The 19,495-nt window shown below is 36.8% G+C and overlaps 1 protein-coding gene across 10 annotated transcripts in view; it reads left to right on the top strand.

The window, feature by feature from the left end:
• The first annotated feature begins 503 nt into the window (after positions 1–503).
• LOC133650538 (connector enhancer of kinase suppressor of ras 2-like) overlaps positions 504–19,495 on the top strand; it is an 88,640-nt gene continuing 69,648 nt past the window's right edge. For 4 of the 10 annotated variants that reach the window (XM_062047891.1, XM_062047889.1, XM_062047885.1 and 1 more), the window contains exons 1-2: positions 513–1,287; positions 14,347–14,510. In XM_062047891.1, the coding sequence (XP_061903875.1) occupies positions 1,224–1,287; positions 14,347–14,510 (228 nt within the window). In that variant the 5' untranslated portion in view covers positions 513–1,223. Of the gene's footprint in view, positions 1,288–14,346; positions 14,511–19,495 lie in introns of all 10 variants that reach the window. The other 6 variants (XM_062047892.1, XM_062047890.1, XM_062047888.1 and 3 more) reach the window with 4 other exon arrangements.

Genomic DNA, 19,495 nt, shown 5'->3' with positions numbered 1-19,495 from the left:
CCGCCCTAGTGGCTCTCTGGAGCTTTTTCAAAAATGTATGAAAAATGGAAAAAGATGAGGGGAAAAAATATATTTTTTGTTTTAATATGGTTTCTGTAGGAGGACAAACATCACACAAACCTCCCTAATTGTTATAAAGCACACTGTTTATATTAAACATGCCTCACTGATTCGAGTATTTGGCGAGCGCCGTTTTGTCCGACTAATTTTGGCGGTCCTTGAACTCACCACAGTTTGTTTAAATGTATAACTTTCCCCGACTTTCTAGGACGTGTTTTATGCCACTTCTTTTTCTGTCTCATTTTGTCCACCACACTGTTAACGTTGTGCGTGAAGGCACAAAGGTGAGTTTTGTTGATGTTATTGACTTGTGTGGAGTGCTATTCAGACATATTTGGTCACTGCATTAATGCTAGCTAATCGATGCTAACATGCTATTTAGGCTAGCTATATGTACATATTGCATCATTATGCCTCATTTGTAGCTATATTTGAGGTCATTTGGTTTCCTTTAAGTCATCTTAATTAAATTTATATCTCATGACACACTATCTGTATGTAATATGGCTTTTAATTTTTTGCGGCTCCAGACAGATTTGTTTTTGTATTTTTGGTCCAATATGGCTCTTTCAACATTTTGGGTTGCCGACCACTGGTTTATCTGCTCTACCTTGCATTGTTGGCACCCTAAATCAAACCTTATTGTCACTTCCATGAAATTCCTTCAGAAGCCCCTCCCCCTTGCCCCCCCTCTCCTCCTCCCCCTCCTCCTTGTCAGAGTTCGGTGGCATGAATCAGCCCCTCATACCCACGCAGTGTGCGCGCAGTGGGCTGTGCCTCCTCCATGTCTGTGCAATGTGAGGGGAGGATGCTCCCAGGCAACCTGAGCTTCCAACAGTCCCGCACAAAGCAGCCGGTGGCTTCAACGCTGCCGCTCGGATGTCTTTTGCGAGGAGCGCGGTCGTGCAGCATCCTCTTCTTCATCCTCTTCATCCCACGGAGCCTGACACGCATGACAAGTAAAGCAGCTCTTTGATGCCAGCACAGGAATGTGCCCAAGTGTGCAGGTCGTCAAACCACATTTCGGAGATTTACGTCCTCTTTTTTCCTAAAAACATTCATCCAGCACATTTTTGTGTGTGTTTTATTTGCATTTTGTTGCACGGAGGAGGTTGTTTTTCTTTGCTTTTTTTTTTTTTTTTTTCCAAGGCAAACTTGTGTGCATGGCTCTGGTCATGGAGCCCGTCAGCAAGTGGAGCTCCGGCCAAGTGGTGGACTGGATGAAAGGTAAGATTTGCACACACATTCATATGCATATGGTTATGTTCATTCAATGTGCAGTGCACGTCTAAGCACCTGATGATCCATTTGTTGTTGTTGTTGTTGTTGGAGGTAAACCTGCAGAGCAGTTAAACCATGTAAACAAACCTCCATTGTGCCCTTCTGTGCCTCCCAGAAGGAGCCTTTTTTTAATCACCCAAACCTTCATATAGACAACCGGATATCATCATAAACCCAATAAGAGCTGTAATATTGGGACTTTATGAAAGCATCTCAGCAAGTCACTCATCCACAGATGCTCTGTGAAGTGACTACAGACCACTTGATTAGGTACACCTGCACATTTCCAGCAAACATAATAATGCAGCATTTTTATTTGGCGTCTATTTATTTAGAAATATGCGTTATCTTTATCATTGTATTTAAAAAATGTAGGTCTATAAGGTAAATGATGCATAATGGCTCTATGACTGCTATGTATACGCTATTTATTTACAACATTATTTCTGTCAAGAGTTTACTCCAGTATGTACTAATTTATCCTTGATATGTCATGTTACTTATTTTATTTCATGTTTATTTTATTTGAAAACATTACAATAATACTGTTTCATTTGTTTATATCTTTATTTTACACATTATTTTTTTTATTTAACATCGCTCAAACTAAACTGTCAGTTTTTTGTTTTTTTAATAATTACTTAATAGTAGAGTATTTACAAGCTTAATTGGTTTTGAGATGGCCCCCATTTGAATTAATTTAAACCAAATTAATTGACGCTTTGCCTCCAAATCAGCTCAATTGTTGTACATGTAACAGCCCTTTTTGAAAAAACCCCCACTAACTTTTATATAAGAAATAAGGATAAAAAAATACAATAACATGTAGTTTGTTTACGTATTTATTTGACAGGGACAGTACAATTAAACATTTCTACCCATAGGTAACCGATGTCAAACTACATAAGACTTCTAGCCACAGGCTCATTTGCAACCCTTGTCCCTGGTTAGGCTTTAAAAAAAAGTTGAGAAAAGTGAAAAACACACACAAAAGGATTAAGACAAGTACAATAAATCTAAACACATAAAAAAAAATGGCTCCATTTGTTCATACTACATCCAGTTCTAGTGCTCACACTTCTGATGTACTAAACTAACAATAGTATTAGTAATGTAATAATAATAGTATTTACCTCGGAGAGTGGACTTCTACAGTATCTCCTTCCAGCTGCTACTCCGTCAAACACACAGTCAGCAGCTTCACTATATTTTCATGGATAAATGTTCGCCATTTAGATATCATAGCGCCTTGGCTGGTGTTCAACTCATTCTGCTTCAGTATAGTGAAGATGAGCAGTGATACATTTCAAAATACTTCACCTGCTGCGATGATTTCTTTCTTTAATTTAATGAATATCATCCACGTCTTCCTCATCAGTCTCCTTCACACTCACTTTCTTCCTTCCTGTGGTTGGAAAACAAAGTTATGTCCTTCTCTAGCTTTAAGCTAATGCTAGCGAGTAGTTTTGTTTACATTTTACAGGCATTTACACTGTGACATTTGCTATGCCAATTAATGGCGGGGAAGCTTATGACTCCATTTTTGTTTGCAACTTAAAGCATAACAATTATCTCAAAACACTCTTAAGTTGGGGCACTTCTAAATTAAGGTACCAATGTATTGAAACAAAGTTAAACATGTCCGAAACAATTATTTATACCATTTAGCAGGTGCACCTAATATGTAATTGCTACTTTTTGAAGTTAAAATAAGATTTTTTGGATTACACTTTTTAAAATTTCCCTTAGCTCACTTTTGCATGTGTGTGTGTGTGTGTATGTTGTGTGTGTGTATGTGTCGGGTATGATGGGGAAGGGCATAATAATTGATCAATTGATTGGTAAACATTTGGTGAATGTGTGTACAAAATGAGTGCAGTACTCAGATTCAAGCAACAGTGGCGCTGTTGATTCAGTTTATACTAGTCTTTAGTCTAAAGAAGAAGAACATCATGTTAGCTATGAGAAGTATTAGCTTCAGCTATGCTAAAAAATACACATTATTATGCTTCGTACAATAGCATAGAAACAATAAATGACAACCATTGTTAGTTATAAACCTTTTCATGATGAGTAATTCTCAAAAAGGAAGGGAGCACTCTCATTATTGGTAAAACTTGCTACCTTGACATTTTTTGTTGTGAAGTTTGACTGTCAACAAAGTATATACAATGTTACTTTAAACACTGACAATGGTATATTAAGCTAATATTTCAGAATTTTAATAAGTTGGCTAAAGTTACTCCCATAACCCTGTTGCTTTAAAGCCATTTTACTGTAGAGAACAGATTACTATATAGATGGATGATAGAAGGATAAGAGATCGACCCAAATGTTTATTTCAGGACCGATACCATCCATCCATCCATTTTCTACAGTTTGTCCCTTTTGGGGTTGCAGGGGGGTGCTGGAGCCTATCTCAGCTACAATCGGGCGGAAGGCGGGGTACACCCTGGACAAGTCGCCACCTCATCGCAGGGCCAACACAGATAGACAGACAACATTCACACTCACATTCACACACTAGGGCCAACGTAGTAATCCCCAGGTGCATGTCTTTGGAGGTGGGAGGAAGCCGGAGGGAACCCACGCAGTCATGGGGAGAACATGCAAACTCCACACAGAAAGATCCCGAGCCCGGGATTGAACCCAGGACTACTCAGGACCTTCGTATTGTGAGGCAGACGCACTAACCCCTCTTCCACCATGCTGCCCCAGAACCGATACCAATACCGATTATTAGTAGTCAAGGAGGCCGATAACCAATATTTGGAGCTGACATTCATTTGCAGTAAAAGTTATTTAAACATCACTAGTATAGGTCAGTAAAGAGCTGGACAAGGTTTTATGTTTTTAACATTTTAGGAATTGTTGAACCACTAGCAACATAATGTTTTATGCTGCGCTCATGTCGTGGTTAATTTAGCAACAAAAAACATTTCACAAACATCTTTATTACATGCGTCTAAGTCGAGCATCAACATTTGCATTCATTTCATTTTCCTTTATTTAACCAGGTAAAAAAAACTTATTGAGATGAAAATCTCTTTTGCAAGAGTGACCGGGGAGGGCAGCAAAAACAGGTTTCATAAATCAATAGAACAACAACAAAAAAACAGGAGCAGTCACACACTATACTTAAAAGTACACATTACTTAAAACATAAACATAAAAGCACGCTATAGTTAAAAAATAAAATGTTTCAATGAAAACAATTTAAAAACAAGTACAGTGCCCACTATAAGTAGTTTCCCGATCCTTTCAAATGGATTGAAATTCCCCCAAAAAGATCAGTTCAGGTAGCCTCAGATCCGTTTGTAATTAATTCCGTGACCACCGAGCAGAAAATCTGAAGGCTTTTTAAAATTCTAGCGACTAAAGTCTCTACACAAAAGAAAATAAATAAGGGCGATACAGACCAAGAAGTGATTTATATACAAAAAACATCATTCAAGAAACTCTGCGGACTGACATTTGCATTTAAGAATATGGAACATTTCCTGATATTAATAATAATAATTGGTTAATAGCTTATATTATATTATTTTAGAGAGTTTGTATGTTCTCCCCGTGACTGTGTGGGTTCCCTGCGGGTACTCCGGCTTCCTCCCACCTCCAAAGACATGCACCTGGGGATAGGCTGATTGACAACACTAAATTGGCCCTAGTGTGTGAATGTTGTCTGTCTATCTGTGTTGGCCCTGCGATGAGGTGGCGACTTGTCCAGGGTGTACCCCACCTTCTGCCCGAATGCAGCTGAGATAGGCTCCAGCAACCCCGAATGGGACAAGCGGTAGAAAATGGATGGATGGATGAATAATAATTTATGATTTATAGTTGAATTTTTCTACATCACAATAACTTGCAAGCTAATCAATTTTATAGCAGTTTATGCATTTAATAAATGTTGAGGTTTCCTTGTGAGGAACCCTGAAATATTGGTTGGTTGGTAGGTGGAGGTTTATTTTGAACATGTATACAGTTTCAGTATAATACATCACATATTTTACATATTTTCATTTCTCTTTACAACCTGTCCGAATAGGAGTAGCAAGAACCTAATCTTATTTAATCTTACCCCTTTTCCATTTCATAGCAATTACTAACACATATGTTCTCTACCTGTTCTCAATTTGTCAGAGCACGGCAGAGCAGTTAGCAGAAAGGAGCACTGGTTATTACTAACGTAGTCTCTACTTATCACATTTTTGATACTAAACAATAGTATCATCTGTGTATATATCGTATCTGCTGATGTATTTCTGTTGAAGTTGTAAAAAAATAATATATATAATATATATACAGGACTGTCTCAGAAAATTAGAATATTGTGATAAAGTCATTTATTTTCTGTAATGCAACTAAAAACATGGAAATGTCATACATTCTAGATTCATTACACATCAACTGAAATATTATGGAGACTATGGAGATGATGATTTCATTTGTCAGCATGATCCAGCAGTGCCAAAACCACCAGTAACTGGTGTACTGACCATGGCATTACTGTCCTCGATTGGCCTGCCAACTCCCCTGACCTGAACCCCATAGAGAATTTGTGGGGTATTGTGAAGAAGAAGCTGAAAGACACCAGACCCAATAATGCAATTGAACTAAAGGCAGCTATTGAAGCATCCTGGGCATCCATAAAACCTCAGCAATGCCACAGGCTGATTGCCTCCATGCCACACCGCATTGGTGCAGTAATCCGTGCAAAAGGATTCCCAACCAAGTATTGAGTGCATTAATTGACATTTTTAAATTTTTGATTTTGTTTTGCTGTTATAAATCTTTATTTTTTACTTGGTCTGAGGAAATATTCAAATTTTTTGAGATGGGATTTTTGAGTTTTCCTAAGCTGTATACAATAATCAACAATATTAAAATGATAAAAGGCTTGCAATATTTCAGTTGATGTGTAATGAATCCGGAATGTATGACATTTTCATGTTTTTAGTTGCATTACAGAAAATAAAGGGCTTTATCACAATATTCTAATTTTCTGAGACAGTCCTGTATGTATGTATAATATATATATATATATATATATATATATATATATATATATATATATATATATATATATATATATATATATATATATATATATATATATATATATATATATATAATGTCCGATACGGATAAAAGAAGACCAATATACATATATGACATACGTCAGAATGCCAAATATCGGCCCGGTCGATAATCAGTCGATCCTTAGTAGGGATAAATAGATAGATGGACGGACAGGTGAATACATGGATGGATAACCACACAGATAGATGTATGGATCGCTATAGACATATAGAGATATAAAGATGGATGGATAGCATCACAAGCCGATTGTGATGCTATCCATGCTAATGGTGTTTGAGGGTGTTGTGCTGTTGTGCTGTGCCACGTGCTCACGTGTTTGGCCACAGGTCCTCAAGTATGCTTCAAATGATATATACCTTTCCTAATGCGCGCACACACACACACACACACACACACACACACACACACACACACACACACACACACACACACACACACACACACACACACACACACACACACACACACACACACACACACACACACACACGCACACAAACGATGCACGTTCTCACTGCAAGGATCACACAATATTAATGGTACAAACAGATGTCTGCTGTTTATGGCTGCTCAGATGAAAGGGCACACACACGTGCAGCTGCATGATGTAATTATGTGGAGTGTGGAGCGGTTAAACCAAGATGATGTGTAAAGAAATGAAGGGGAAGAGAGAGTCTTCAGTTTCCCACATGTGACAAGTGGAGCAGTGACGGTTCCAGCGCCCGGGGCCCAGTAATGGTGATGCAAAGTGAGGGAGTGGGGGGGATGGGGCAAGACTATGGTCGTTGTTGGTGATGAGGGGCAAGCGGGGGGGAGAGTGGATGGGGGCGGGAGGGGCACTTCTTAGGCCTGGCTGCATTTTGCGGTTACCATTCAGTGTCTCCATTATTAGCATTGGGCTCCGTGATGTCACTGGAGGCCAAACAGGGGCGCCCTGTGACCTTCCCACAATCCCACTCTCCACCCCCTACCATAGTGCTTTGTGTGCGCAAGACGCTTTATTCCCAGCTGTGACAAAGCCGCTTTAAAGGAGAGATTCTCATTAGGGGAAGAGAAAATAATTCCACTTTTGGCTCCTTTTTGGAAAAACAGTGCATCTACTTTCTCGAAGTCTTTTGCATTTCTGCATTTTCATCCCTGCATGCGTGCAATGATTAATGGTGAACCCAATTGGCTCATGTTTACAATGTTATATTACCACCTAACCATTGGATTATTATAGTGAATACTGCGCTTCTTCTCCTCGTGACTGGTAATCTGACCTGGTCATGAAATGGACAAGAAAACCGATGTAGCAGAGATTACTTTGGTGTAATCGGCACAGCATCATCAGAGTGATACTGGCAAACAAGACAGTTATGCCTTCATTAAAAACATTTTTTAAATATTTATTGTACACCTAATTGTACCTAATATTGTATAATTGTATACTTAATAGTACCTAATGTTTATTAATTGTATTGAAGTAATTCATACTTTGGTTTTTATCTTATTAGTTATGTTACATTTTTTTTAGTTCCAGTTATTCATTTTATATATTTTTTGTATATATACATGTTTTAAATCTCAATAATATGTTTTATTTGTATTTTATCCTTTATTCTAGCTCATTGTTCTTACTATTTTACATACAAACGTTTGTATTTTATTATTTTCACCTTCCAGCTTTCCAGAGGCAGCTTTCTGTATCAGGGGTTATCGGCCATGGCTGTGGGGGCGCATTATGTTCGCGTCCTGGTGACTGTGGTCTGATGACCTCCTGGTGCAGATGGCTCCTGTGATAGTGGTTTTTCACTCGGCTCCTCTGTACTCCGCTATGCATTCATTTGTACATGAATGTGTGTGTGTGGTGATTGTTTTTAAGTCTGTAAAGTACGTTGTTACATATTTCTTTTATGTATGAAAAGCACTTTGTAAATACAATTTTATTGATGATGGATTTATTAGTTACGATGCAGTGCTAAAAACAAACACTGCCATTATAACGTGAATAATGCATGTTTTTTTAATAGAATATGTTCCTACACTTTTTTCTGAGCGATAGAAAAAAAATATTTTATAGCGCCATAGATGGATGGGTGATGATCCTGTTTTGTGTCATAGTGGACAAAATTGCATGGAGTGGCAAAAAAATCTAAAGGAATACAGAAGTTGTTATAATAGAATGATAGAACAAGAACACATCCAGTTGTGTACAGTAGTCATAAGTTGAATATTTGGGCTGGATATTGGCAAAGACTTCAGGATACGTATCCCGATTAGGGATTTTAACCGATAGTAGTACCAAATCGGTTTTATAAAAAAGGTGTTGGTGCTTAAACGGTGCCTGAACCGGTACAAAAGAAAAAAATGAAATCATGCAGTAAAAAAAAGTGTTTTTTATTTTTATGTAATTTTGTGCCATCACTAGTAATTGAAATACTTCAATGTATAAATGAAATGCTAACTAATTATTACATTCAAAAATAGGAAACACAATCCACAACAATTTCATAATTAATGTAGAAATACAGAACATAGAGAATGTGTCAAAAATCAACTTGCTTGTCGATACTCATAATTCAAATAGTTCATGAATGCAACCTTACTTGTCATAAACATCATTGGTGCATAATAAGGAAGTGTTGTGTTGTTGTGGCTACTGGTTAGCTCTGTGGCACCAGCGTTTATAAAGAGTGGCAGGTTTCAGTGCCTATCCTTAATCACGACACTTGAGTCACAATTCAATACAGTAGTGAGATATTGAAACATATTCTTCATAGTTCAAAAAACAATGTTAAATGCAGTTTAAAATACAGGCTATATATTTGTGTGTGTGTGTGTGTGTATATATATATATATATATATATATATATATATATATATATATATATATATATATATATATATATATATATAAACCAATATATATGAACTATGAAGAATATCACAATATGTTGCAATATCACAATATTTCAATACTGTATTGAATTGTGACTCAAGTGTCGTGCTTAAGGATAGGCACTGAAACCTGACACTCTTTATCCTTAATCACGAACTTGAGTCACAATTCAATACAGTATTGCAATATTGCAACATATTGTGATATTCTTCATAGTTCACTAAACAATGTTAAATGCATTTTAAAATACAGGCTACATATATATACAGTATATATATATATATATATATATATATATACATATATATATATATATATATATATATATATATATATATATATATATATATATATATATATATATATATATATGTATGTATGTATGTATGTATGTATGTATGTATGTATGTATGTATGTATGTATGTATGTATATATATTTATATATATATATATATATATATATATATATATATATATATATATATATATATATATATATATATATATATACACTCAATAACTAATAATAATAATTCATTGGACAAACTGTGTCAAAAACAATGTCATTAAAATGATCCTTTTCTATTTATTGCAATTGTACAGAAAGTGCATCAAGTTTTTTGCCACTTAAATGTAATAAAAATGTCCTTATCTTCTGAACTGTTGACTTGTTGCTCAAGTTGCTCACCACTGAGCCTGTACAGCGAGATAGCAGTACACCGCACTTTGAGGAGCGAAGGTGCTGAAGTTGTCCTTGAGTTACAATCGGCCCAATCGATCATATTTCGAAATAAGCCAATAAGAATCGATATTATGTTGTTAGACCCTATTCAATATTTTCCTGACAACCATTGTCCTCTGCATGTGTTTTTGGTCTACTTTTTTGGTGTCCTCTGCAGGGGACATTTGTTAATAGTCTATTTTTTGTGTCCACTGCAGTGGACATTTGTTTTGGCCTTTTTTGTGTCTCCTGCAGTGGACGTGTGTTTTTGGTCTATTTATTTTGTTTTTGGTCTATTTTTTGTGTCCTTTCAGTGAACATTTGTGTTTGGTCTATTTAATTTGCATCATCTGCTGTGACCATTTGTTTGTTTTTGAGACACTCGTGATTTAGGGCTATATAAATAAACATTGATTGATTAATTGATTTTTCTATTTTTTGTGTCCTCTGCAGTGGACATTTGTTTTTGGTCTTTCTTTTGTTATAGCTACACATTTGGAAACAAAAAACAAAAAAAAACAGTTGTCAACTAGACATGCCACTTGCTCTCAGAATACTGCTCCTACTCATACTGTACTACTAATAAAAATAACAATCCGTAAAAAAACATTACTTTAATAATAAAAACAATAATTATGAAATATAAAACATAGGAAAATAAATAGAAAGATATAAATAATATTACATAACATTATTAAAAAAATAATATTTTATATAATAAAATCAACAAATAATACATTTTAATACAAATATTAATAAAAATAATTTACCCAACTAAGGCTACAAAAGTTGTTTTTGAAGCCTTTTGAACATTTATAATGAGAATGTGAATATCACAGTTGTCGACCTCTGATTCATTTTTATGGCAACACAATTTTTCCCATTGGAAATTATAGAAATTAAATTAAACTGTTCCAGGGTCAAACTGTCACCATCATGAAACCTTTTCTAGCTGTTCATGTAGTGTTTTAGGTGATATTTTAACACCGTCCGTCATGAACTGGTATTTGATACAAATAGTTGATCAAAACATCTGATGTCAGCGTTTTTAAAGATTGTGTTGTAGTGCAGCGTCAACATCCGCTATACTGTATGTCTCACACTAATATACGTCTTTTACTTTGCCCATGGGAATCTCCTGCCAATAGCCCACTTCAGTGTTCCTATGGCAACACTTACTTCCCTGACATAATAGGTCTCAATTAACTTGGTTAAGAGGCTGATTAGTTAAGCCTTTAAGTTTTATGCAAACCATGAAACTTCTTATGGTTCCTCTCCACTGTTTGGCTGCCAGCTCAACCTGATCTGAATGCTTGATTGCCCCACGTCGGAATCACGTGTGTCTGATTGATTCAATGCAAAGAAAAGAGAATGTTACAGTCTTTCTGTGTATAAAAAAAAGGCCCAAAAAGGTGATAGTCTTGCCTGCCTGTTAAAATGCAGGGCCTTCCTGTGACATTTAACTGTGTTTTCTATTAACATTTTATTAATTCAATAACACATTTTCCTGGGGCGATGAATAATATTTTTTAGCTTGAGCAGATCGTCTGATAAACATGAGAGTGAATAAAACTGTGAAAGATCCAGGAAGCAAAATAAAGTAATTGAATTAAATCAAATCAAAAGCTAAGCAAGGCAAGTTTATTTATGGAACACAATCTGTACACAAGGCATATCAAAGTGCTTCACAGAAAATTAGAAGAAGGAAACAAAAATAAATTAAGTACTTTTCAGGCTGTAGAGCACACCCGTATTTAAATGGGAACTGCTCTTTTTTTTGTTTTTTTAGAATTTTGCCTATCGTACTCAATCATTATGAAAGACATGACGATGGATGCATTTAAAAAATGTTTTTGCATTGTAAATATTATGTGAGTCATTCAATCCTGCCTATAGAGCCCGTAAAAAAATCCAAACACCTCCATTAAGGTTTTATACACATGATGTAAGTATACATATAATGTGGTGACGGGCACATTTTTAATAACATTTAATATATGTATTTTGATCATTTTAAGCATATGCGGTGCATTAATTTAAAAAATGCATGACAACGTTTGCTTTTTTTCCATTTCATCACTGATTTCTGCTCACTGCAGACTTTATGAGAGCCAATAAACATAATAAGACATCACTTACTGTGCAAGGTCTGCTGTCATTAGGATGCCGAATGCTGGGTTGTCATGTATTCCCATTTATTTGGTTAAATAAAGGTTCTATTTAGGTGAAAAAAACGCTTTTTGTGTCGTTCTTACCAGTTCCAGGTCCTAAATGGCGGTCAAAGTGTCCGAATTTGTACGGTTATATTCCCAGCCATCTACTTTCCAAGTGAGAGGCATGATTTATGATCTACAATAAACTTACAGGGAGCAGGGAAGCGAGAAAACAGCAGACCACTCAATGATGTTAACATAGGGACAAACAGAAGTGATTACGTCGCCGCTATAAATAATTTGACTGCGTTAGCGCTTATAATATTAATATTACTAATACTTGGTTAATATTCCAGTCACGAAATTTAATTTAAATATTGTTGGTGCTTTTTGAATGGTTATTGGATTTTATGGGCGGAATAGTGGAGCTCCCATTGGCTCCGCTGTAAGCAAACTATTATATACTGTACGTTTATTTAATATTTAGAATGCATAAAAAAAGTCCATCCGTCATCATGTCTTTCATAATGATTGTAAACGATTCCCAAAAAAGTGCAGTTCCCCTTTAAGCCCACCAAATTTTAGAAGAAATTATTATTTTTACATATATTAGCTGCACCGGACCATAAATGGCAGATATATACCAATACGAAAGATTTTGTAAATGTTTATGTACATACCTTAATTGTTAACAAATGGTGCCTGTCACACGGCAGTAAAACAACTGATCAAACAAAACGAAAGTCATCGTCATGGACCCACTGGCTGTGGAAGCTAGCACTCCAATCAGCTAAACAGACTCAATAAGTCCACGGTGGAGTTTTGGTGAATTTACAAAACTGAAACAATACCAATAAAATGCCATTGTAAGTTAATAAAGCTAACACAGACACTTGTAAACATGTTAGCATATTTGCTTCCTTAATTACATTCCGATGGCACGTACAAATATGCACAAAAACATTTCTACAGATATTACACATGGGACCGTCTAGTAAGTCTGAATGGTTTTAGTTATATTGTAAAACTTACAAACGTTGCTTGGCGTGATGAATGAAGAATCCTTTCGAGCAGAAACGCTATGCTGCCAAGCCTCGCTTTAGTGACTATGTAAATTAGATTTACTATCCTTTGTTAATTAAACTGTTTAATTAGAACAAACAAGTGCATAGCGTCTGTTCTTTATGTTACAAATCCCTTTTCGACTAGACAACGGCACAGGAACCGTAAAGAATAGTACTTGAAACTGTATTTAGTTACGGTTCAAGGCACGAAACAAAAAGTACATTTTTAACCTGCAGCACCTGCAGTGAGCGAACTTTTCCAAAAGATAGCACCATAGCACAAACAATAACACACATTTTCAGCGTCTGTCGGTGTTGAAAACTATTTGTTGAATACAAAACTTTATGATCGTTAGCGAAGAAAAATACGTAAATTAGCCGCACCGCTTTATAAGCCACGAGTTGCAAAGCATAGGGAAAAAAAGCAGCTTATAGTCAGGAAAATACAGTAATCATAAAAATAATCATAGTTCAAATTAAAATCAAAATAACCTATAAAACCAATAAAATCCTTTATATATAGCATATAACCTTTAACTCTTGGATCGGTGATGCTCTGAAAATTGAAATAATTCCTTACATTATTCAATATACAGTATGCAGAACTGCATTTCATTTATCATTATACATTATGTTCATATTTTACATTTGCGGCAAAAATGTATTTCATCCAATAATTATTCTAAGTTGAAATGTGTTTTTTGTGTGTGTTCTTACCTTGCATAATAATCTTTCATAAGCATGGATGCAGGCAGACGCTGCTTTTTAACAACAATTGCACCACCAAAGGATTTAACACCTGCTGCCTCAGAGAAAGATGTAAAAACAAGCGGAGCACAGACGGTTTCATCGCTTTTTTTAGTCTGTCTCCAAAATGGACCCCAGGTCTGTTGACTAACGGGAATCATGATTTCCCGTGCGAGGGCCCAAGACATCTCAGAACCTGTGCAAACACTCTGTGAAGCAACTCAATGAGAAGCCTGAGTGCAAGACGTGTTTGACCGACTTATACATGCAAAAATGTGCCATTGCCAGGCAACAAACCATTGGCAAGCGTAACAGTTGAAGTTGTTTGCTCCCCTCAGGACTGGACGACTGCCTGCAGCAGTACATCAAGACATTCGAGAGGGAGAACGTTGGGGGGGACCAGCTGCTGCGAATCACCCACCAGGAGCTGGAGGATTTGGGAGTGTCCAGGATCGGCCATCAAGAGCTGATATTGGAGGCGGTGGACTTGCTTTGTGCTCTGGTAAATTCAGTCTTCACACACTTGTATTATTGCATGAGGATGACTTTTTGCCAATTTCATTGGATAATCATCAAAATGTCATTAAGCACAATCAAAAACTTGTGGTCAACTAAGGGTCCATTTAAAAAAGACTGGGACATTTCTGCATTGGAACTATACTTCAAATTAAAGGCCTACTGAAATGATTTTTTTTTATTTAAACGGGGATAGCAGATCTATTCTATGTGTCATACTTGATCATTTCGCGATATTGCCATATTTTTGCTGAAAGGATTTAGTATAGAACAACGACGATAAAGATTGCAACTTTTGGTATCTGATAAAAAAAAGGCTTGCCCCTACCGGAAGTAGCGTGACGTAGTCAGTTGAACATATACGCAAAGTTCCCTATTGTTTACAATGATGGCCGCATGAAGTGAGAGAGATTCGGACCGAGAAAGCGACAATTTCCCCATTCATTTGAGCGAGGATGAAAGATTTGTGGATGAGTAAAGTGCAAGTGAAGGACTAGTGGGGAGTTGAAGCTATTCAGATAGGGAAGATGCTGTGAGAGCCGGGGGTGACCTGATATTCAGCTGGGAATGACTACAACAGTAAATAAACACAAGACATATATATACTCTATTAGCCACAACACAACCAGGCTTATATTTAATATGCCACAAATTAATCCTGCATAAAAACACCTGCGTGTTTGTTACGCTAGCTCCTAGCTCCTCTGCTAGCTCCTAGCTCCATAGAACACGCCAATACAATTCAAACACCTGATCAACACACACAATCACTCAGCCCAAAAGACCGTTCACCTAACCCAAGGTTCATAAAACTTATATATTTTAAAAAAGTTACGTACATACGCAAAAAAAAGTTGCGCACATACGGTCAAGCGATCAAATGTTTAGAAGCCAAAGCTGCATACTCACAGTAGCACGTCTGCGTCTTTGTCATCCAAATCAAAGTAATCCTGGTAAGAGTCTGTGTTGTCCCAGTTCTCTACAGGCGTCTGTGTATCCAAGTCAAAAGTCCTCCTGGTTAGAGTCTCTGTTATCCGAGTTCTTCCATCTTGACTGCATCTTTCGGGAATGTAAACAAAGAAGCGCCGGCTGTGTACTGTTGTTGCTGACTACGTTCGAAAAATACGTCCATTTCGCACCGACAACTTTCTTCTTTGCTTGCTCAGCTTCCTTCTCCATAATGCAATGAACATGATTGCAACAGATTCACGAACACAGATGTCCAGAATACTGTGGAATTATGAAATGAAAACAGAGCTTTTTCGTATTGGCTTCAATGTGGAAGGCATACCCGTGTTCGCCGGGCTACGTCACGCGCATACGTCATCCTCAGAGGCGTTTCGAACCGGAAGTTTAGCGGCAAATTTAAAATGTCACTTTATAAGTTAACCCGGCCGTATTGGCATGTGTTATAATGTTAAGATTTCATCATTGATATATAAACTATCAGACTGCGTGGTCGGTAGTAGTGGGTTTCAGTAGGCCTTTAAAAGTCCAACAAAAAATATTACAGATTATATAGACTATACTTACCTGTTTGTATTAGTTATGCTATATATTACTATTTAAAGGGGAACTGCATGTCATGATCTCACATGACAGTTATTAGTTCCTTGTATTTTGTAATATTTCCTGTCCAGGGCACTTATTTCTTTTCACTTCCTGTTTGCCTCCATTTGCCACAATCCCTCTGGTCGATCGGTGCGTTTGATTTGTACTGGGAGTTTGGAATTTCCAAGTTCCTAGTCGGATATTGCAACTGAAACTCCCCTCGAGGTCGGATTTCCAACTCGGAAAGTCAGAGCATTCTCTTCACTCCCGAGTTTGTTTCAAAGATAGCTGATCTGGATGTAAACAATGATATCCGCTTCTATAATATCTGTTGTTAGTACCTCTGATTAGTTTTTGTCGCTGTAAATCGTCTTTATACAGTGTATTGCTGTACGTTTATATATGGTAACGCCACTGTAATGTAAACTACATTTATTTAAATGATAAATGATAAATGGGTTATACTTGTATAGCGCTTTTCTACCTTCAAGGTACTCAAAGCGCTTTGACAGTATTTCCACATTCACCCATTCACACACACATTCACACACTGATGGCGGGAGCTGCCATGCAAGGCGCTAACCAGCAGCCATCAGAGGCAAAGGGTGAAGTGTCTTGCCCAAGGACACAACGGACGTGACTAGGATGGTAGAAGGTGGGGATTGAACCCCAGTAACCAGCAACCCTCCGATTGCTGACACGGCCACTCTACCAACTTCACCACGCCGTCCCTATTAATTTTATGTCGTATATACGTTCCTGGTTGCAATCAGGACACACCTGTACCTCGTTGCCAATCAGGCTGCTTCCTCTGAAGACAGGGCTGGATCATTTTCTTTGCCCTTCAAACGCCTGTTTGCACATTTTTGGTTTATATGTTACCTGCGTTTTTCCTAATAAAAATGACTTTTTTTTTTGCACTTGCCTGACGTCTCTTCATCCCGGCATCCAGAAAAACACCAAAACGTAACACTGGACTTATATTTTAAAGTTTGCTCATCAGCCACAATCCTTATTTGAGTCAAGAACAGACGTCTTTCCCTTTTCTGTGTATTTTAAATAGTGAAAAACTGGTAGTAAGAGTTGACTAACAATGGTCATACGATCGATTCTGCCTATAAATCCCAGGTTTTGAGTCCCTGCAATGAGTATCTTTGTAATGCAGTAAAATGCACATTTATGATAACAGTAATATTTACAGTATTTTGCTCATTTTAGGCATTACGGTAACTTCTATCCGCACCACTTTGATTTCATAGAGTGCACAGCAATGGACTGTACTTCTGTCAACAACAACAAAATATAAAGCAGTTTCTTTTTTTTTGCTGACACTCATGACAGCAACATGAGAGCCCTGGAGCATTATCATGTATCACTATTGCTAAACATTTCAAATAAAAACATAAAACACTGACTTACACTGTCCATCCCCACTGGGCTGTTGACTGATGGGATGGTTAATTATTTCAGCCCTTGTGCTTTCCTTGCGCTGGTAGATTTAGAATAATCCTTATTCCTCAGATAAAAATACATTTCCTAGCAATGTTGCAATTGTTTTATTTTGCGTTCCAATAGTTGAGAGCCAAGTTTAGAGCCTTATAGTATTAAGTATAGATGGTAAAGGTGGAATAAATTAATTCCCATTACCTGTGTTGTTATCCACCTCTTTTACTAGCAGTTTTTACATGATTTAAAATGCATAGAAAAGGGAAAGACATGTATGTTCTTGTCTCACATAAGAATTGTGGACAATAGGCTAAATTCCCCCCAAAAAGCACAGTTTTCCTTTGACATTAGCAAAGCAATTGGGTTATTGATACATTGTTAAAGACCTTCTGCAATGGAGTTATTTAGTAAATTACAGTGAAAAATTATTTAAAGCTGTCAAAAAGATTAGGTTTGTTTTCGAGGCTGCAGGCAGTCTAATAATCCATCCATCCATCCATCCATCCATTTTCTACCGCTTGTCCCTTGTCTTTTTGTATTTTAAGACGTAATGTTATAGCATAGGTGATGCAATTCTGTTAGTGTTTGCATTCATTACACTTGCATGATTAGCTTAATTAGCATAGCATAATTAGCTTCTGACCATGTCTATCTAGGTCGGGGGTCGGCAACCCGCGGCTCTAGAGCCGCATGCGGCTCTTTAGCGCCGCCCTAGTGGCTCTCTGGAGATTTTTCAAAAATGTATGAAGAATGGAAAAAGATGAGGGGAAAAAAATCTATTTTTTGTTTAGTATAGTTTCTGTAGGATTACAAACATGACACAAACCTCCCTAATTGTTATAAATCACACTGCTTATATTAAACATGCTTCACTGATTCGAGTATTTGGCGAGCGCCGTTTTGTCCTACTAATTTTGGCGGTCCTTGAACTCACCGTATAGTTTGTTTCCATGTATAACTTTCTCCGACTTTCTAGGACGTGTTTTATGCCACTTCTTTTTCTGTCTCATTTTGTCCACCACACTTTTAACGTTGTGCAACTCACACAAAGGTGAGTTTTGTTGATGTTATTGACTTGTGTGGAGTGCTAATCAGACATATTTGGTCACTGCATGACTGCAAGCTAATCGATGCTAACATGCTATTTAGGCTAGCGATATGTACATATTGCATCATTATGCCTCATTTGTAGCTATATTTGAGCTCATTTAGTTTCCTTTAAGTCCTCTTAATTCAATTTATATCTCACGGCACATGTAATATGGCTTTTAATTTTTTGCGGCTCCAGACAGATTTGTTTTTGTATTTTTGGTCCAATATGGCTCTTTCAACATTTTGGGTTGCCGACCCCTGATCTAGGTAGACAAATACAACCTTACCAAAATGGCATTTATATTTTATTCATAAAATACACATTTAGTAAAAAATATACTTTCCAATAGCCCATGCGGAAATTAATATTTATAGAAGAAATAACTATTCCTTAGCACTGCTTTAATGAACAGAACTCACACAATGTTTAACTCAGTCTTAACACAATTGGTTATATTGTTTATAATAGACTGCATAACTGTATGACTGACTGTGCAGCTGAAGTCAGCAAATAAAACCATGAATTTAATGAATTCATTCATTCTCAATGGCTAGAAATGCAGGCCCTGACCTTGATGACGCATTCTAGGAAGCACACAAGTGCAAATATTGTCCTAAAGAAATATATTAATGTTATTCAACAGACGTATTGTCTAGTAATACTGTATGATTTAAAGAAAATAGCCTGGGTATGCCTCTCACTGATCATGAACATCACTAATACATGCCTTTAGAGTCCCATACTTGTCTCAGACGACCCAGTATAGTGTCTTGTGACTCTGTAGCTTTAATACTAATGAACTGTGCACAGAGTGCGTGGCTCCAAGAAGTAATATTGTACACTTAATCTACTTTTAACATATACACTATAACTGCACTTGT

This window comes from Entelurus aequoreus, linkage group LG05 (genome assembly GCF_033978785.1).
Source record: "Entelurus aequoreus isolate RoL-2023_Sb linkage group LG05, RoL_Eaeq_v1.1, whole genome shotgun sequence".
Lineage (NCBI taxonomy): Eukaryota > Metazoa > Chordata > Actinopteri > Syngnathiformes > Syngnathidae > Entelurus > Entelurus aequoreus.
The sequence above is the reverse complement of the archived record's forward strand: the minus strand, read 5'-3'. Positions and strand labels throughout refer to the sequence as shown.